General features: G+C 42.0%; 1 protein-coding gene across 2 annotated transcripts in view; it reads right to left on the minus strand.

Moving 5' to 3' along the window:
* Positions 1 to 21,775, minus strand: part of SH3GL2 (SH3 domain containing GRB2 like 2, endophilin A1) — a 192,914-nt gene that overhangs the window by 22,837 nt on the left and 148,302 nt on the right. The window contains exon 3 of one of the 2 annotated variants that reach the window (XM_057722187.1): positions 13,464 to 13,536. The exons of the other annotated variant lie outside the window; for it this stretch is intronic. Within the exon in view, the coding sequence (XP_057578170.1) occupies positions 13,464 to 13,536 (73 nt within the window). The remainder of the gene's footprint in view (positions 1 to 13,463; positions 13,537 to 21,775) is intronic. 2 annotated transcript variants of the gene reach the window in all.

The raw sequence follows: 21,775 nt of genomic DNA on the forward strand, positions 1-21,775 counted from the left end.
TTCCCATTGTGGAGAGAGGGTTGGATTGCATCCACAAGGTGGAGAGGTAGAGGATCAGGGAGTCTGGAAAATCTGCCCACGTTCTCATCAGTTACTACAAGGCAAAGACAAAATTTAAACTCCCTTGGGGAGCCAGAAATAACCCCTGACTGCTGTCTAAACTGCTGAGAGAACTCCCAGCACAGAAAATGCACAACACTGCCCTGCTGGCGTGCTGTGCTCCCACTTTAACAGTCTTCTAAGAGAACACTATGCCAGGGACACCCTATCGAGCCACATGGGACAAACTGTGCAGTTGAGCCAATGAAGGACCCCCCCGGCCCCCGCAAAGTGAGTGTTGCAGGGACATTGGAGCAATTTGAAATAAGTGTTTTATTACTGTCTATATTCTTTTCCTAGGGATGCTATAACAAAATTACCATAAACTGGGTCACTTTCAACAATAGAAATGAATTCTCTCACATTTACACAGGCCTCTTCCCTATACCTTGCCCCATGCATCTCTTCCATTTGGCTGTTCCTCAGATGCATCCTTTATAATAAACCAGTAAACATGAAATAAGTGTTCCTCTGTGTTCTGTCAGCCGTTCCAGCAAATGTTCCAAGCCAAGGAGGAGGTCAGAAGCAGCAGAGGCTCAGACTTGGGACTGGCACTTGAAGCTGCAGCAGTCTTGTGGGACTGAGTCCTTATCCGATGCCAACTCCAGGTAGATAGTGCCAGAACTGAATGGAACTGTACTACCCCCAGGTGATCAGAGAATTGGCTGGTGTAGGGAGAAAACATACATCTAGTGTCAGACGTGTTCTCTGGGTGGAGTGCACAGAAAAAAGCAGTAGTTTTCCTTTTATATCTAAGACAGGCTGCAGCACACCCATATGAATGGGCGCCGAGGTTCTGACAGACATTTGTAGGAAAACCCTTGAGACTGCTTTTCTAGAAAAGGTTCCGTGAAATGTCAGGACACGTGAATCCCAAGCCTCTGTGGACAAGACAAAAGTGGTGTTTTCTAAGGGGGGCTGGTCCCAAAGACAGTGATGGCAAAGGATGGAGTGCTCTTTTTACTAAGCAGGGGGAAAAAAGAGAGTCCTGATGTCCTTTGTTTTTTTTAAGTTTCATTACCTATATTTCAAAACCAAGGGTTATAGCAATCTTTGTGGAACAGGAAGTTGGAATGAAGAGGCCCAGCATAAATCTGAGCACAGGTAGGGGGATGAAGGGGAACAGGGTGGTGAAAATGAGTGTTCATTCACTCAGGAATGAGTGATAAGTCTGCACCTCATCTTTCTCTTCCCCTCTAAATGATCATGACAGGAGTGTTTGGGGAGAGACCTTTTGTAAATCAAAAAAAGTACAACCTGCTTTAAACTGTTACATAATGCTCTCAAGAATAGCTTCCTTCTCTCTCCAACTGGGAATTTTCAAATAAGAAAACATATTGACAGAGCAACTGTCTGTCACAACAGGGAAGCAGAAAAGCCACCCCCACCCTGGCCAGTGTTGATGAAGGCAGCTAACACACTCAGGCAGAAGATGTGGCCACAGCAGACAAGTCACATCTTCAAGTTCTGACTGAGAGGGGAAACCTGATGGACTTAGCATCCATCAGGGAAGACCAAAGACAGGGAATAAATTTTTCGTAAGCCTTTCACTTCTTTTAAGGACTTAATTGCTTTCTCATTTCTACCTACATTACAGAAAACAAACCAAGTTGCCTGAAAGATGAGAAAGTTTTAGCAGACAAATGCTTAATGATTTGTAATAGTCTTCATAAATGCTACCATCTGGTCTGAAAATTTAGAAAGAGCCCTGAAATATCTTTGAATAACTGAAGATCACGATGACATTTTATCCCATAGCTATCATTTCAGAAATATCTACTATGTGTAATTCACATACATAATCTCTTTAATCCTCCCCAAAACACAAGAGACAGCTCTGGCTTCTCCATTTTACAAATAAGGAAAATGAAGCAGAAAGAAATGATGTACTTGCCCAAGGACACACAGCAACAGGAAGCTGAGCAAAAACTGAATCCTAGCTGAGTCTCAAAAGCCTGATTTCCTCCCAAAATGCCAGTCTGACTCTGTCTGCTTTATTACTTCATTAAAATAGGTCAAATTAAGACATGTCAGCAGCAAGATGTAGAGCTCTAGCTATATTTACACTTGTTAGATGTTTGAAAATGCAGAGATGAGGAAGCGTGATGCATGCTGTGACTCAGGAAGCGGGATGAACACTGCACCAGAGTTAGGAGACTCAAGGTCTTTACATCTGCGTGACCTTGGGTGAGCCACCTAACCCTCTGGACCTCTGCTTCCTCACCTCAAAGCTAAGAAGACTGGCTTACCTGATTTCTGCAATGCCTTTCAATCTAACAACCTCTCATACATGCACTAGAATCTACCAGGATAAGTGAACTAGGTCACCTGCAAATGAGTACACAGTGTCTATCCCAGTGTACATAGAACCTTAATGTAAATTTTCAAAACCAAAGAAAACTCGTCCTTTGCAAAACCATCACTGAGACGAAAACCAATAGGACTTAACTTTAAACCTCCAATGTAAAAAATTTACCTTTATTTTTTTTTTCATCCCTCCTTTATTTGGTTTTTGTTTCTACAAGAATGAATACTACAGCCAGACTATTTCCTAATGATTTGGCTTCTGTGCATGGGTCTTTACAAAAACAAGAATTTTTAAAAAAGATCAAATAGATATTTCAAGGAAAACAAGAAGGTACTTTACTCTCCCTTCTTGCAGAAAGTTATTAAATTTCATTAGTGAAGTTAATTACTAAATACAACAAATACTGTGAGCAAGCATTGTTAAAATTGAGAGGACCAAAGTGATATTCAGATGTGAAGATACAGATATTTTTGAAGATAAAAAAATTAGAACTGCATTCCTCTGTGATGGTATCTATTAGCATTCCCTACTAAGGGCAAATGCTGCCAAAAGAAGAGAAGGACAGGGTTCAAACTGTAGCTCTGCTGAGAAAAGAAGGTTTACCTCAATCTCATTGTGCCTGGTTATAAGCAAGAGATATTAATACTAATACTTAGTGGAAGAATTGTTGTGATGGTGAAATGAGGTGATATATGTAATCAAAGCAGGCAGTAAATAAATGTTAGTTCTTTTCTTCCCTTTCCCCCTTTTGGCTGGGGGAAAAAAAAAATTGTAATTGATGGCCATTTCATTGAAATAGTCACCAAGAGCTAAAAATCTACTTACCTCTTTATTATCTATCAAAACTCAATGATATCTTTAGTTGGAGCAAAAAGCTGTCTGAATTATATCAATGAAATTTGTAACATCTTTTACAGAGATTATAATTGGGATATGAATATAAATCCCCAAATCACACTAAGTTAGATTTGGGGCTTAATACTTGCAACAAAATGTATGTAATAAATAACATTTTAGAATATATTTCATGTTGGCAACCTGTAATGATTGTGCATAATGGCTAATTTTTACAGATGGAATCTCAGAGTATCTGCAAGCCTGAGATGACCCCTCTGATGCTCCCTGCACTGTGAGCAGCGTGTTCCCTAGCCTTGCACACCAACACCTGATAAAGGGTAATTAGGACTTAGGTAAATATCCTCAAACCTTTGCAGTTTCCTTTGAAGTTAAATATCAGACGGGATTGAGAAAGGGAAAAGGGAGCTTTGCCTGCTGATTTAATACAAATATGCAGTTGTAGCAGGGAATCATGCTACTCTCAATCCAAATAATGGTATTTACAAAACACTTCTCTCCACGGCAGGAAAGCTCTCCTGTGCCCCTGCTGAGTGGGAAGTAGCAGGGAGGTGTTCTAAGACACTGAACCGTGGTACACAGTCAGCAGCCCTAAGAACCCGTGAGCTGGGACAGTGACTATCTCCCACCTCTGCATGGGGTGTTATAAGGCACCAACACAGGTCTCACAGCGTGCCCTGGGCAAGTAGGCAATCACATCACGGGAGCAGAGCATGGTTCCCGCTATTTGAAAAGTATACAATCCTCTGTGTACACCATGAGCCTCTGCTTCATCGGGTTTTTGGAGCAGACAGAACTATGATGTTGTTCTGGGGAGCGTCTTGCAATGGGACTTTTTCCTGGAGGCCTTACCTATGAAGGAATTGCTGGGTAAGCTCCTGACATGCCCTGAGGCAGGGCTGCCCTTACATAGTGCCAGGCACTGTGCCAAGTGCTTTTCACTATTGCATGTTTCAAAGAGATCCATAGTCTTAGCATAGGGTGGACCTGTCCTACCACTCCCTGGGGGGTTCTGGAGACTTCATCCAAAGCTGAAAAGATATAACAGGTTTTCCCCATCTACTTCCTGCTTCCACATAAAGGGGTGATAAAGGCAAATGGCCTGTTGGCCGCAGCAGAGAGGGATACGCTTGAAGCAGGAGCTCTGGCTGGGGAACAACCAGCCCTACTGTGTTCATTTTCCACACCACAACAAAGTGCCGCACACTCAGTGGCTTCAAGCCACAGGTTTATTACCTCACAGTTTCTGTAGGTTAGAAGCCCAGGCATGACATAACTGAGTCCTCTGCTCAGGGTCTCACAAGGCTACATTCAATTTAAGGTGTTGGCCAGGCTGCCTTGTTATCAGGAAGCTTCAATGGGGACGAATTTGCTTCCCAGCTCCCTTGGATCGCTGACGAAATTTCACTTCCCTGAGGTGGTTCTGACTGACAGCTCTGGCTTCTTACTGGCTGTTGGCTAGCGGCCACCCTTACGTCCGAAAGGCCACCCCCAGCTCCCTGACACTCAGCCCTAAGACAGTCACGACACGGCAGTTTGCTTCTTGTCGGCCAGCAAGAGAATCCCTCTCACTCCAGTCTGCTCAGAAAGCTTTATGTAATGTAATGTGACCATGGAAGTAATGACCCATGATTTTGCCATATAACGTAACCGAATCAAGGGGGCGGTAAGTGGCGATCCCGTTACCTCTGCCATAGTCTACTGGTTAGGAGCAACTCACAGATCCCACCAACACTCAAGGTGAAGGGATTACACAGGATGTGTAATTAGGAGCCACTCTAGAGTGTATTCTACACACATACCAAGACTGAACGTGTCTTCATATTTGGTAGCATATGACAATGGAAACAAAATGGACCGGGGAGACAGTTCCATGTGAATATACATTCTGGTTCTTCTGTTGCAAGACTGGGAAAACTGTTTAATCTCTCTTGAAGCTTCAGTTTTCTAATCTGAAAATACGAAGCACTATTATCTATGTAAATACGAATGTGCTGTCAATAGCTTCAGCCCAATGATCTTAAACACGAGACTATTCACTTCTACACTTTTTCCAAAGCAACTGTGAAATGTATTAACTGCTTATGACAACAGGTAGGTATTATATAGACAGAGTAACAGCTCTGATTCCGGCCTGTTCAGGTCTACAGACCATGACTCTATCTGAAAGCTTAGCTACTCCTATAGATGGAGCTTAAACATGATTAACATGATTTGATTCTCTCATTCAGCGAATTAAGCACCTAATAAGCACTACTGTGCTGTGCTAGGTACCACACACACACACACAATAGACATATTCCTTGACTTTGATGAGTTTATGATACAGTGGGAGAGATAAACAGCATTTATTCAATAAATAATGAGGGCACTATTTGTATATTAGGGGTAATAAGCAGGACAAAGTCTTACTCTTGTGGAGATTATATTCTAGATGGAAAATACGGGTTACAGGTAGATGATTTTTTAAAAAACAGATAAAACAGAGGACAATTTAAAATGGTGACAATATTAGAAGGGGATATGTGAGTGGTAGGGAGAGGCTATTTCAGATAGAGTGGCCAGAGAAAGATTGCACAGGGAGGTGGAGACAAGATGGAACAGCCATAATGGGAGTCAGGAGAAGAGTGTTCCAGGCAGAGGAACTTCCCGTGCAAAGACCCTGAGGCAGGGACGAGCTGAGCATGGCTGAGGATCAGCAACAGATCAGTAAGATGGACAACGCTAACCCAGGCTCAGGGCCAGAGCAGGAGCCAGATCGCCCAGGGCCTTGTAGCCAGGAAGTCTCTTCTCAGCTCGATGGGAAGCCACTGCAGGGTACTAAGCAGAGGAACGAGGACAGACATGACTGACACCTGCAATGGAATGAACTAGCTGCTACGTGGAGAACGTGACACAGGGAAGTAGGAATGAAGGCTAGCAGGACACTGAACAAATACAAAGAGCTTATAAAAGTAAATATTTTGATAAGTACAATAAAAGATATGAACAGGCTCTCCACCTACAATGTGCAAACAACAATCCTACACTCGGGCCACCTGCATTTTAGCAGCAGAGCAAGCCATACCTTACCAAGTAAGTACAGAATAAAAGTTTAAGTAGTAACAAGTGCCATGGAGGAAAATAAAACAGGGAAATGGTTCAGAGGGTGATGTTTTAAATAAGATGGCTAGGAAAGCCACACAAATAAGGTGACATTCGAGCAGAGACCTGAGTGAAGACTTTGGGAAGATGTGGCCTGGCGCAGTCCCAGAAATGAGGGTGCTCTGTGTGTGTGTGCACACATGCGTGTGCGCAGTGTGTGTGTGCACGCGTGTGTGCACACTGTATGTGTGTGCGCGCGCACGCATGCATACGGCAGTGGGAAGGCGGGGGACACTGGTGCAGAGGGAGCGAGACGGAGACTGGTAGGAATGTAGGAAATGCAGTGAGAACATCAGACCCTGTAACCTACTATGATGGCTTTCAATGTTACTCTAAATGGGGAACCACTGGAGAGATTTGTGGAGGGGCCTTGAGTGAAGATGTCATGAGGACAGTGGAATGGACCTGATTTAAACACAGAAGTCAAGAAATGCCTCTCAAAGGAGGTGATGTTTGAGCTGAGATAGGAAGGGTGACTAAGAAGGCAGGGATCACATAAGGGGCAGGTGGGGCATTCCAGAAAGAGGAAACAGCCAGTGCCAAGTAATCTTTTATAATCTGTCCTTATGCATTTTCACTATTTTTCAGGGTCAGGATTTAGAAAAGCAAAAGCTCTGGTTATTAGACTCAGTACAAATCCCTTATTCTTTAAGTGATGAATGAATATATGCATTGGTGTCCTTAGACATATTGAGGCAAACAATGCACCAGGCATAATGCTAATAGCCCTGAAAGACAAGAAGGTGAACATGACTCAGGGCCTGTCCGCCATGAAATACAGCAAATTTAGTGTGTTTTGGAGCCAAGGATTTGAAGACATGAATGCCAAACACTGTATGTATTGATTTTCAGCTCTATTGCCAACAAATATCTTATAATCACTGTATTTATGCATCTTTGGAAGGAGATGATTAAGAATGCAGCCCACGGGGAAGAAATATAATTATTTTGATGTAATAGCTTTCCAGGGATTAATGAGATATTTTTAAATTAATAGAACTAATGTTTATTTCTACAGGCAACATTCCACAAATGAGATTTTAAATTATTATTAAGAAGTTCTGAATAGACATTTTATGACCCTGACTTAACGTCCCAATCTCGTCATGTGGAGAACCCTAGACTGTGTAGGCACTCAAGGGAAAAGCATTTCTCTAGATAACCAAACCTCGATGGTGCACGATGTTTTTAATATTTAAACAGCTTTTTATCTACTCATCTTGGAAGTTTGTACAGCATGATGACATTGGGGTCAGAATAACGTTTCAGTGCAAACTAAAAAGGTCTCTGTCATTACCACTCTGCTAAGGCTGGTAAGGACACAGCCAATCCTGCCATGCCTACTCTTCTATGCAGGGGAAGAGCTCCACTACAGGGCCATGAAACAGATTTGCAGGATGCTGAAAAAAATGGACAACAAATCAACTTGAAGATATCCTGAACCGGACTTTTCAGGTGGCACAGTGGTTCAGAATTCGCCTGCCAATGCAGGGCACATGGGTTCGATTCCTGGTCCAGGAAGATTCCCACAAGCCACAGAGCAACTAGGCCCGTACGCCACAACTACTGAGCCTTTGCTCTAGAGCCCGCGAGCCACAGCTACTGAGCCTGTGTGCCTAGAGCCGGTGCTCTGCAACGAGAAGCTACTACACTGAGAAGTTGGCACACTGCAACAAAGAGTAGCTCCCGTTCACCACAACTAGAGAAAGCCTGTGCACAGCAACAAAGACCCAACGCAGCCAAAAAAAAAAATAATAATAATAATAATAAAAATAGATATCCTGATCCAAAATCAAGAGTCCATTTATCTATTGAAAAAAGCAGCTGTCAATATACATAAACCAAGAAACTAAATGCCAAACACATACCAAAATATAATCCAGAACTTGAATGGCAAACTATCTAGTCCTGTGCTGTCCACTGTGGTAACCACTGGTCACATGGGGCTACTGAGCATCTAAAATGTGGCTAGTCCAAATAGATATATACTGTATGTATAAAACATACACCAAATTTCAAAACTTAGTATAAGAAAAGAAATGTTAAATTTTCCAATGATTTTTAATATCAGTTAAAATTTTGGATATACTGGATTAAATAAAATATTATTAAAATCAATTTTATCTTTCTTTTTTACTTTCTTTAATATAGCTACTAGAAAATTCAAAATTACACATGTGGCTTGCATCTTATCTCTACTGGACACTGCTGATTTAGTATTTTCTTTTCTCCCCACAAGGCATCAGAATACTCACATAAGAAAACTGATTTATATCTTCTCTGATGATCTTTGCTCTTAGATACCACAAGAGTATCTAAGAGCACAATCAGTAGAGGTATGCAGGACTTTTCACATGCAAATTATTTCTTATCTAAGCAGGTTGGAAATCTGTACTGGTTTATGCTGTTCCTGTCAGAATAATTCCACAGTCCAAACTGAAAGACTTTACAGCTCTCTGTTCTATGTTCTTGAAAGCCCTGCTTTGCAGGCCACATGTGCAGACCTGTAACCTCACTCACTCATCCTCACCTCATCAGTGAGCTGGAATTTCCAGAAGGAATTCACAGTGAAGGCTTCTGGGCAGCCCTTCTCAGAGTATATGTACCTTATGCTGTTAGACTGTGAGGTCTCAGAAGGCAGGGGCCCAATCCTGGGTTCTGTATCTACCTCCACTACATCTAGAATTGCATAGGTCTATGTATAAAAGTAAATGCATTTGATAAACATTGGTTACATGGGTAGAGCGGATGGTTTAGTGGAAAGGAAGAGTTTTTCCTTCTCTCCTTTATATTACAGCAGTTACTATGCTTCATAATTCACTTGTTCAAATATCCAAGTGTTACGGGCTGCCTGGAACTGAGCTGGAGGCTGGGGACATGGGGTGAGGAATAAGACAGGTGGAGCCCTGTCCTCACAGGGGAGGACAAACCAAAGCACACACACCACCCAATTACAGTTAGTGTGGCATGTGTCACCGGGAAAAGCAGACAGGATCACAAGAGGGTTGTTGGTAGAGGAGCCTAACGTAGTCAGGGGTTCAGGAAGGCTTCTAAGTGACCTGGATGCTGGACCTGAGGGGACTGTTTGCCTGGCAATGTGGAGGGCAAGCTGACCATGTAGGGAGGGCCCTTATTTAAGCCTTGCTAAAAATGGTGAAACTTAATCCTAAAAGCGGTGAAAAGCCACTGAAGGGCTTTGTGCAAGATGATGACATGACCAGATTTGCCTCTTAAAATATCACTCCGGAGGAGGGCACGAGCAGATGGGGGGCCTACACAGAACGCAGCTACAGATTCATGAAAAGTAATCCAACTCTCTTTGGTCATCATTCAATAGGAACTGAGTCTCAAGACTATCACAGAGGCGTGTGCTCCGTAACCACAAGATCTGAAAGCCAGAACGCATTCTAGGGTCTAGATCTAATACAAGGTGCTCTCAAAGCACTCGCCAAGCATAATTTCCACAGATCCTACTGGCCTGTCCAGGTAAATCTGTTACTTTGCATAAAGCTCTATCCTGACCCAGCCAGGTCGTGCTTATTCAGGACCAGTGGCCAGTGATCCACATTGGTTGCCCCAGCTTCTGGGGTCACGGAGAGACGGACTGGTCAAAGCATTTATCACACAGCACGAGTTGGGGAATATTCTGCTCTTCTGTTCCCAAGGACTGGGAGCCTCTGGGTGTTGGCTAGATTCCTGCCTCCCCTTCTTAAGGACACTTGGGTTCTAAACATGTATAGCGGACCAGCCACTATACATGCTTTTTCATGAGCAAATTAATTTAATTCAAGATTGGTTTAACATTACAGAACCTATGAATATAATTCACCACATTAAGGGATTCAAGGAGAAAAAAAATCACATACAAACTATTTCAGTGAATGTAGATAATACATTTGATAAAATTCAATGCCAATGCCATTCATGGGAAAAATTCTTAGCAAAATAAGAATGAAAGGGAATATTCCTTGACCAAAGAATAATCTACAAAACTTACAGCACACACCATATTCAATGGTTAAATACTGAAAGCAATTTTCTAACTATCAGGAGGTAAGACATCAAGAATGGATGACACTTACTTGTATATGTATGTGGCCTGCCCACATATAACTGCTTTTCTGAAACCAACCTGTGATTGGTTGGTGATGACCTTAACTGTTTTCCTTGGTGGCAGATGTTCATTCAGTTTTTGAAACACCATAAAACCAATATGTTGGTTGCTAATAAGCACATTCAGGATTCTGTTAAAAATATGTCATTTCTAAAAGTTCAAGTCTCCCCCAATTACTTCCTCCTATTATCTTTTTTATTAAAATAAGTCTTGGACTTCCTAGGTGGCGTAGTGAGTAAGAATCCGCCTGCCAATGCAGGGTACACGGGTTCGATCCCTGCCCCAGGAAGATACCACATGCCACAGAGCAACTAAGCCCGTGCACCACAACTATTAAGCCTGCGCCCTAGAGCCTGTGAGCCACAACTATTGAGCCCATGTGCCGCAACTACTGAAGCCCACGCACCTAGAGCCCGTGCTCTGCAACACGAGAGGCCACTGCAATGAGCAGCCTGCACACCACAACAAAGAGTAGCCCCCACTCGCCGCAACTAGAGAAAGCCTGTGTGCAGCAACGAAGACCCAACACAGTCAATAAAATTAAATAAATAAATAAATAAATAAATAAAATAAGTCTCAACCCCATAATGTGCTTCCTCTCTGGATTTCTGTCATATCCACTCTGAAAGTAATGGACCCTTTGCACCCAAATAAAGGAATCCATTCTTCTCAGAAGCAAGACCGTGCAATGGAAAGTTCCTGGGCTCAGGGGCAGTCAGACCCAGGTTCCAATACTGGCTTCAACCCTTCGGAAGTATGTTAACTTTAAGAAAGTTTCTTAAATTCTTTGGCCCTTGCTGTTTCTACAGAAAATTAGGCTAGCCTACTATACTAGTTTTCTAGGGTTGCCATAACAAATTGCCATAAACAGTGTGGCTTAAAACAGAAACTTACTCTCTCACTGTTCAAGAAGCTTGAACTCAAGGTGTCTGCAGGGTTGGTTCTTTCTGAGGCTCTCTGGAAGAATCCTTGCTCACTATTCCTGCTCTGCGGGCATGTGGAATTCCTTGGTTTGTGGCACATCACTCTAATCTTGGCCTCTGTCTTCGCATGGCCTTCTGCCCTGTGTCTCTCTGTGTTTTCTCTTTTTCTGACATGGACAGTAGTTGTTGGATTGAGGGCTTACTCTAATTCCAGAATGAGTTCATCTCGAGATCATTAACTGATTACATCTCAAAAGATGCTATTTCCAAATCAAGTCACATTTGGGGGTTCTGGGTAGCCCTGGATTTTGAGGGACATCCTATTCAACACAGCACACCTCCCTACACCTGAGCTCCATTATACTCAGGAACACAGATGGGCCCCCACTAAGGATCTATGTTCATGGATTTTTAGTCTCTTTTCTATACTATGAGTTGTTCAACTGTGTTTTCTTTTTACAATCAGAAAAAAAAAAAAAACCAGCTACTTTTAGAGAGGAGACAGTGTATATAACTAGCAACATACTGAAAATGCATTAGCGCTCAATAAATACTACATTTTCCCTCCCCTTCCCTACATTTAATCTTAGCCCAGCAACAGTAAGTTAGTAGCACCATTCATGTGTAAACCCTGGGAAATGAGGGAGCACGTCAATGTTCTATTCAATGATAAAGACAAAAAACATCCTTCCCTAAACGATGACTTCTTATGATGAGACAGGGCAGCAGTTCTCTTTTCAGAACTGACCTATCACAGCTGCTTAAATACTAAGGAATAGGTGAAGATCTCTTAGGTAAGAGATCCTTGCATCTCTGTGGAATACAGAGGTCATGAAGAAGGCTCCAGGTAAAAACTGGAAACTTCATTTTTGCTATTTGTTGCCAAATTTGCCAACAATCTGGTCTACTATCAGTTAAATGCCTTGTTCCTGTGGCTTATCATTTCTATATTTTCCTTCCTTACATAATACCATCTCTGATATAGTTTAAAGAAAGTTGAGAATGTTATTCCCACAGTTTATCTTCAAAACAACAGCAGTGCTATCACAGGTAACTAAAGGCTGAATGAAAGCTGCATCCAGCAGCAGGAGGTAGTAGAGAGCTGGTCAGCACTTAGTGTACCTGACTGCCTCCTCTTATCCCATGTATTTCTTTTTCTTATCTGTCACCTATTAATGCTCAGTATCCAAACACAGTGGGTCTGACACAGTGCCTGAACCATCTCCCCTAGGACCACCAAAGACACAGGAATCTCAATCTGAAATTCCCAAAGAAACTACTGTCAAGATAAGCAGTTTTCCCAACATTCGTACACTTCACTTAAATACATTCAATCTTGCTTCAAGTTTCTATACTCTGTAGTTAGGACTTGCTCTGCAGAAAGAGTGGAGAGGAGGTCTATAATATCAGCTGCTTTGCTCTGTTACACCTTGTGCTCATCAAGATTACCCCACTTCTGCCTGGTTCTCTTTTCGAGGTACAGCTCCGTTATCTCTATTATAACTCCCTTCTCTTAAGAGTGTTACAGGTTAGCAAGAATAAATCCTGATCTGTGATGTGCTTGGAGAAAAATCAGAACAAAGAGCAACCCTCCAAAGACTTCAGTGATGTGTATGAACAAAAACCCTTTGTATTTCACAAAACCTGTTCAACTTCCTACTTTTTCACACCTTTGGTGAACTACTGTGTTTTATCTGAAAACTCTGCCAATTTTCTTTCAAATTAAAGTTCAGTTAATAACAGCTTGCAGCTACCCTGACATCACGTGCCACCTACACTGTCCACACAATGCTGTTTGTTAATTACACTACAGTCAGATAAAATATCACAGAAGCCTCCAGTTATTTCAACGTGAGCCTTAAAAAGTAGCCCCTCCCCAGTCGAAATGCTCCATCTGAAGCCACTGAACCTCCAGAATGGAGGATGGAGCAAGCAGAAGCACACCAACATAGCATGTCTACCAAAGAGAAACTAAAAGTTACCTGGAGGGATGCCCTGAATGTATAAAGTGGCCCCTTACCTGGATTGGGTTGAAGGTACTCAATTGTTTTAGTCATTATTTCCATCACAGCCCTGCTGGTGACATCCACTTTCTGAAATGAGAAAACAGATATTCTAAGTGATGCAAATTATTAGCTTTAGATACATAGTGTTTGCTCGCGTATATATACAAAACCACTGGTGGTACAACAGAGCAACGACAAGTCCTGTGGTGGCAGGTGAGGGGCTCATGGAGCTACCAGAAGTAACACTGGCTTTGCATTCAGCTGTGTTCCACCAAGATTTGGAAAGCCCATTTATCCAAGGAGGAACCTACTAATTTCCTAAAGTGCATTTCAAAATACACTTCAATATTTCCTGGTAAAATAAGGTGGATATAGCTTTCTCTCACTGTAAGTTGCCTAAGGTGGTCTGAAAACAGTTCACTGTTCACCACGCAGAAAACTCCACAAAATCTTGCAATCAAGAGGTTCAAATCTTCATGCTCACTTTAAGAACACCTGTGAAGCTGGCCTGGCCATGGAGGATATGCATATCCAAAAGCCACCAAGTCTCTGAGAGATGTCACTTTACAGAGCCAATGAATGCCATTCCATCATTACAATGCTGGAGTTAGCTGGTGTGTCCAAGCCAAAGAGTGGGGCTGGACACAGGATCCATGACCCAAAAAAGAGTGAATATTTTTTGCCACACGTGCTTAAAAATGCAGGGAGTAATGTTACACTTAAGCATTTTGACATAGAGTCTCCGGCACTGAGCACATCCAAGTGAACAGAATCCAAGATGGGTCCTGGACTTGCAGAGCTCATGGGTGAATTAACCCCTACATGAGCCCTTCCTGCCACAGTGAGATGATCCTCATTGAAAAGAGGAAACTGTTCCTAAACCTGAAGAGGCGGTTGCGCAGGAGAAAAAGATGTCCCAGAAGAAAACAAAGAAACAAAAACATACGGCTCAGGAATAAATTCAGCATAAAATAAACATAAGTTAAAAAAAAAGTGGAGACATGAATCATACTTTGTCCCAGAGGCATCTACTCGATGTCTACAGTGGGCCAGGCATGGTGGCAAGTTTCACTGCTCTAAAGAAAGAAAAATGCAACATCAACCTGTTTGTTCAAGTAAGAGAGGGAAAGTTTTTATTTAACTTGTGAGAACATCCCCTGTACATAAAAATTTTGAGCAAACACTTCTAATCAGTTCTTGAACTTTTGCTTAATTCTAAATAAAAATCTTGGTCCTAGAGTCTGTCCTTGCAAAATTCTGAACGGTCAGCAGTATTTACATTCAGCAGGTCACCATGTCCTTTCTGTGCTGTGCTCTTTGCCCCACGTGTGGAGGCATGCAATGAGGTCCTCTCTTTACTCCCCCATGAAACCCTTTTCTTATCAACACATGTGGTCCATTCATTCACTCTAAAGGATAAATGGCTACTGAAAATTAATGTATCCTCCTATCCAAGGTATATACAGAAATATGAGTGAGAGGAATTAATTTTTGATAGTAGTATATCAGATATCAATTAAGTTCACACGGACTTTATTGTTTTCCTTAGAGTTCAAGGGCTCCTCCCTCAATTTCAAATTTTTCCATAAGCTACTATACCTCTATATAAAGTCAACCTTTCATGGATGGGGTAAGCCTGCTTCTCTTTCATAATCAGAACCAAACCATAACTAGAAGATTTTATCTTTCAGCTTTGTTTTTCAATACTTAATCATTCCCCCTTCCATGGCAGTCATATTACTGTATGTATAGGGAGTTTGCTACTCCTGTGATTAATAGAAGAAAACATTTTTTCTTATAAGGTCATCATGGTATAATAGTACCTTAAAAAGCATTCCTATTTAAGAGATGCCTGCCCACATGTGAATCCTATACCACATCCTTTCAGTTAACTTGAGTTTTTAATATGTCTTAGATTTGAGTATGTGGCTGAGTAGTATTTAGGTTTGCAGTAAATAGTGGGCCCCCGGAGTTGTATACTGCAGGACTTGTGCAACTGTGCACGAAGGTCCTGGAAGTATTACCAACATGCCAACCAAACACTATGCACTCAATGTAATGAAGTCAAGGGTGTGTGAAGAAAAAACAGGCTGAACATCCAGGTTACACATGTGATAGGGCAAAAACACAGATCTTCTGCTCACTATATGACAGGGCTTAAGGCATTCAATGTCAAATGTACCCAAATGTCCTGTGTGGCTATGATAGGAAGAAAAGTAGTTCCCAAGGTCAAGGTTTCTAAGGGAGAGTGCCAGAAGAACTGAAGTGGCCAGTGATCATTTGACATTCTGAAATCATCTGATGTGAGGACGCTAACCAATTTCTAACTTTCCCCCAGCTCTACAATCAATAACAATCATGACCACCATCCTCATAAAGTGTTTTATATTTGTCAGAAATCGTTCCAAGGGCTTTAAATATCTTTACATATTAAATCCTCAGGAGCCCTATGAAATAGATACACAGAGATTAAGAAATGTGCCCAATTGTAGCTCCAGAGCATGTGTTGTTAACTACCACCGTATACTTCCTGAAAGCACAAAAAGGCAACGGGGGTATCTCCTAACCTGAAGCGAGACACCAAGTCAGAGCTGCAAGGCTCTTTGTACCATCCCCTAGATGGGGCTGAAGACCTGGCAGAGCCCAACCACACAGGACCAGGAGGAAAGCACCTACCTGTCAGCTCATCTTCTGGTTTTGTTCTGAAAGTCCTCAAAGTCTACAGAAATTTCATTCACAAGAACTATTCTACCCTGGGCCTCTGCAAAAGGGAGGCTGTCCCAGGCTAAGTTGTTTGACCACATGCCCTCAGTTACACAGGTTTCTCTACAGAGGCTAGGTGCCAGTAGTGCATATCTGGAGTGGTCCACGGGCAAGTCAGCAAGGAAAGCATGAAAAGTGGTTTTCATTTGTGAAACAAAACCCCTGTTCCCCTCTGTGCTCTGTAAATAGACCACCCAAGTACTCAGGCTCTATAAATAGAAGCTAGTAGCTTGGCTAAAGCCAGTGGTCTCAGAGGAGGCACAGAGATACTGGAGATACCAATATTAGAGCATTGCATTTGGTCCCCAAAGTGGGATTCAACCTTAGAAGACGATAGAATAAAAGAATAAAAACCACCTCAGTGTCCCCTATGGTTTGACCCAAGTCTCCCAGGAAAGAGCCCACACCACCCAAGATCTTGTGCCCACTGAGCCAGACTCCTTCAACACTTTCAGTTACCTCATCTAGATATCAATCTAGAGAAATTTCTAGCTAAATCCTTGTGATCAGAGTGTAAGATAACCTTTACTTGAAATCGGCCTCTGAAAACAACTTTATCCAACATAATTATTTGTGGAATGCATTTTCAGGACATACCAACAGGGAAGAGCTACTAGCAAGTTCATTCACTAAGATCTTGCTCCTGATTTTATACTTGACAGAGTTAATGAACATAAGAGAGCAAGGCCAGCAGGGCATCCAGTCCAAAGCCTTAATTTTTTAAACATGCCAGTCTGAAACCAAGAGAAGGGAAATGAATTCTCTGAGGTCACACAACCAGTGCAGCTGTGATGGGAAGAAATATAGTTGCTAAGGTCATGAATCAGAGGGTTTCTGAGGAAGCATGCTGGAGGAACTGGATCGCCCAATGGTATCAGCCAGTAGGTGGCTGACCAACTTCCAACTTCTCTCTGTCCTCTTTCTGTCCAGAACTCTTTTTGCTGAACAGAACTATACCGTGCCACCCATGGACAAGGTGAAGCCATCACTCTGTGAGAGCCCTGAACGCTCCTTGTCAGGCTCCTGCTAGGAAAGTCATTTATATACTGCAACTGTCAATGTCTAAGCATATACGTTCTTATTAATGGTCTGGTATAACTATTATGAACTAGGAAGATTTCCACTTAATTTATCATAACTGGCAAGAGCTTATTCCTACTTGAAAACAGCACAGTTTAATTCTGAACTTGTGACATATAGCTAATGATTTCCTCAGGGCCCACATTTTCCTATTGCTTGAAAATAAGTTTTGAGATGTCCCAAATGACAACTTCCAGTTTGTGAGCTCATGAGCCTCTGTTTCTTTAACTAACCTTGTCTGGATGGGGGCAGGGAGTCTTTAGGAAAGGCTGTTTAGAGGAGGTGAAACTAACTACATACAAATACAGGTATGTTTTTAGGAAATAAAAACTTATCTGTATGAAATAAGTTTGTTTCTTTTTCCCCCTGAAAGTGAAAGCACAGGTACATACTCCTCTGATCCTTTTACTTCAATTTTCTCAATACCAAGACTTTAGCAACTCTCAGTACATCAGGAGGGTCTTCCTTCACTATCCAGTCTTGTAATTTATAACTGTGGGTAGAGACTGAAATAGCTCTCTCAACCCTCTTTGCTCACTATAACATTTTTCTTCTTCATGCTAAGGCAAGGGCTGGCAAACTATGGCCAGCGGGCCAAATCTGGGCCACTACCTGTTGTCAGATTTTTAAATGGTTGGACCAATTCAAAAGAAGAAGACTATTTGCACATAATAACTGCACAAAATGCAAATTCCAGTGTCCTTGAGTAAATTTTATTGGAACACAGCTATGTTCCTTCATTTAAGCACCATCGATGGTTGCCTTTGCTCTTAAATAACAGAGGCAAGGAGCTGCAACAGAGACCACAGACACTGTCTGGCCCACAAAGCCTAATATAGTTACAGAAAAAGTTTGCTGCTCCCTGTGCTAAGGTTCTATATTCACAAAGGCATGCCATGCTGAATCTACAGATGCCAATCATTTCACCAGCTGTCTCAGTCTTTAGAGACAAGAGACAAGAGACAAGAGAATTGCAAGGCACCAGACTGACTAGAATGGGGCTATCGTTTTGAGGTATCTGAACATTACCTTTCCCCACTGGAAGAGGAACAGTCAGTGTTTCTTGAACACAGGTGGCAGCACAGGTGAAAAACAAGCATTCTCTGTGGACTAACAAAAGCACTGGAAGACATGACTTTACACCATCAAATACCAGGTGCTGTCATGGGGACGCAGCAGCAGAATTTAAGAAAAAAAATGGACACCTTAAAATGGAGCGCAGTTTGTGGGTTTAGTGATCAATACTATACAGACAATTAAGAACCCACTTAGACATGGGGTAACTCACAGCCGTTACTCAAAAGAAATGTTAAAATGTCATATGAAACATGAAAATCTTTCAAATTCTTAATTTTTCTGTCACTGAAATTAAGAAAATGCACCTATTAAGAATGTATGCAACGCGGATATGTGTATAAAAACAGATGATTGAACTTGGTGTACCCCCCAAAAAATAATTAATAAATAAATAAAATTAAAACAAAAAACAAAAAACAAAGAATGTATGCACACCCACTTAAAGTACTGAGGACCTGAAGGAGAACACCTAACTAAACAAGTCATACAGACATGATAAAAGTAGTATCCTGGGAAAGTCTGTCTGGCAGTGGGATACAGACTGGTCCAATCAGGGAATGTTTTAATACTCCCCTACTGCCTTGGAAGAATTAATGTTCCTGTCCCCAGATTGCTCTGCTTTACAGCAGTTACCTTACATATTTGGAGAGCCTGATTAATGAACTGTGTGTTGAAAACAAAAATAAACGACGCGTTAGGATGAGATTGCCCCAATGTATTTTTTTGTGAATCTTCTTGGGCATTTACCCTTAATGAACATCGGTTTGGAAATACGTTGCAAACATGTAACTGAGAAGAAGCTACTCTTCACTAAATTTCAGGATAAGCAGAAAAATGTCTGTAAAGCTCATCTTGTTTGGGGCTCGCACCCATTCTACAATTCTACACCAGCAAGTAAGTGTCTCAGTACAGTAATCCACACCTCTTTTACCACCACACCCATGAGGAAGACATTCACGTACACAACAGGTGCCCACGGTGCACTCAGGGGTATGTGAAACTCTGAGCATGCTGGCTGGGACTTTACTCCTTTCTCTCCCATTTGAGACAGATCACTAGAATCCAAGTAACACTGACATTATTAAAAATGACATTATTAGTAACGAATCACTTGCCACAAAACTGGAAGGAGACAACTACTGTGCTTCACACAGAATGTGGGAACTGCGGGTTCAAGGAGGCTCAGTAATTCCCACGGCTCTCATAATTTAAAAAGCTCTGATGACAAGAAGTTCTTTCTTATGTTGAGCCTGAATCTATCTCCCCATAGCTTCCACTCATTAATTCTAATCTGGGGTTAAATAGAAGGAGCTAGCCCCTCTCCACCCAAAGACAAGTTAAGTGTATGGAGATAATGACCAAGGACATTCTCCTATAAAGCTTCCCCCACAGCCTGCTCTGCAAACAATACACTTTCTCCCTCTCATAAGAAATGATATTCTTTCCATTCTTTCTCAACATCTGCTTGTCTTTAAACTTGAGGCCGCCCCTCCAGAAAAATTCCATTCTTGTTAAAATGGTCGATAGCCATACTTTCAACTCGATGACTCCTGGTTTCAACAGCAGGCATTTCCCACGATATTTTTCAGGCTGCAAAAAGAGACACTGTACCCCTTGGCTTGGACTTCTACATTACTCATGTACACAGAAACAAGAGAAAATTTGAGGATTTAGCTCAGGTGCCCTCTCCTCTAGGAAGCTTCCACTGATCTACCCAGCCTAAGTCTTCCATGAAAATACTTCCCAAGGCACCAAGCACCATGTCCTGTAAGACACTGATTTATGTGTCCATTTCTCCCATCAAAACTGGAAGCTCCTTTAAGACAGGAACTGTACCTCAATCATCTTTGTATTCCTGGTGCCTAGCAGGATGCCTGCCACATGGAGGCATTTATAGATATCCCATGTGAATTAACGAACATAAGCACACACACGCACACGTGTGATACACACACACGTGTGATACACACACACACACGTGTGATACACACACACACACACACAGAATCACTGCAGCAACTGATATAAATTTGCGAAGAAACCAGAGGTCCCTCAAATTCTAGAACTTCCTCTTGACAAAAAATCTTCAGCTTTTCAAAGAAAAAAATCACACAATGTCTGTACCATGGTAAGAAATTTAGTCTGTGTTTGAGGAAGCTTGCAAGCAACAGATACCATTTTAAGTGAACAAAGAAATAATTCCACGCCAGGCACTTAGGAAGAGGACAGAAATGGCTACAGGCAGGGTTCCTGCAGCGACAACACAGCCGAAGGATTCTACCCAGTCAACTCCAGGAGGGGAAGGCTACAAGGGCTAAGAGACACACATGATCACTTGACTGCCTCTCAGCAGGAGAGTGGATGGGGTGGCTGATTAGCGAAACAATCTCTACGAATACCCACTTCTCGCTCCCCGTAGTGCTGCTTGATGCAAACCTCTAATTTATCTCATTTTGTTGTCTAATTGCACCTCTGAGAACACAGGTGAACAAAGGTCTCTCCACTCTAATTGCCTGATGATCAGAAAACCAGCCATGGAAAGGTGATTCTTCTGCAGGCTGGGGAACATTGAGCTAAAATGTTTTTGTGAGTAAAAAGACCTATGAACAGAGAGAACAGTTTGGGAGTCAAAATCTAAAGCATGTGCTTTCCAATTACCACAGAAATCTCTACCTTTAAATGAACTTTAACATGAGTAGAGAGTATAAAATTTGGCCCAGAACCACAGATAAAACAAAAGATATGTGGACTAAAGTGAAATAAAACAATGTCCACACCTCACTGAAATCTACACCTCTCAATGTACTGTTACAACCACAGGTGTGTTCTTCAATCAGCAAAACTTTATTACAGGACTATCTAGATTTTGAACTCGTTATTTGCCAGGAAATAGGAGAAATAAGCCTTCCCTTTAGACTCAGAGGGATGTCTGTGAATCTTTGCCTGAAGTAAAATACTTGTAAGATCCTCTTTTAATTCAATGACTTCACAAGATTGGCATGGATTCAAAGGCTTAATTAGTTGCTCAGTTATAAACTCTATTCTCCAAATTTCTTATTCTTTTTAGTCTCATTTAAGAAACAGAAGTCTCAGCTAAGGCAGTGGGTTACTGAGCTTATTACCTTGTGTCCTGGCAGAGGCTGAAAGCAGGACTCAAATTCTGATTCCTCAGTCCTAAATTCCTAAATACCTGCCTAATATGTCATTAAGGACAGGGCACTGGCTGAGTGGTATACTATACATCGCCCCCTCCCCCAGATGGGGGTGGGAGGGAGACATCAAAGGATAAGAGGGATGAAGGAACACTGGGTGCAGACAGACACTGGTGCAAACTGACAGCCCCACAGGGCTGCTCCTAAAGCGGGGTGTGGAACTCCAACACTACGGGAGCGGAGGCGTCAAAGCC

This window comes from Hippopotamus amphibius, chromosome 2 (assembly GCF_030028045.1).
Source record: "Hippopotamus amphibius kiboko isolate mHipAmp2 chromosome 2, mHipAmp2.hap2, whole genome shotgun sequence".
Lineage (NCBI taxonomy): Eukaryota > Metazoa > Chordata > Mammalia > Artiodactyla > Hippopotamidae > Hippopotamus > Hippopotamus amphibius.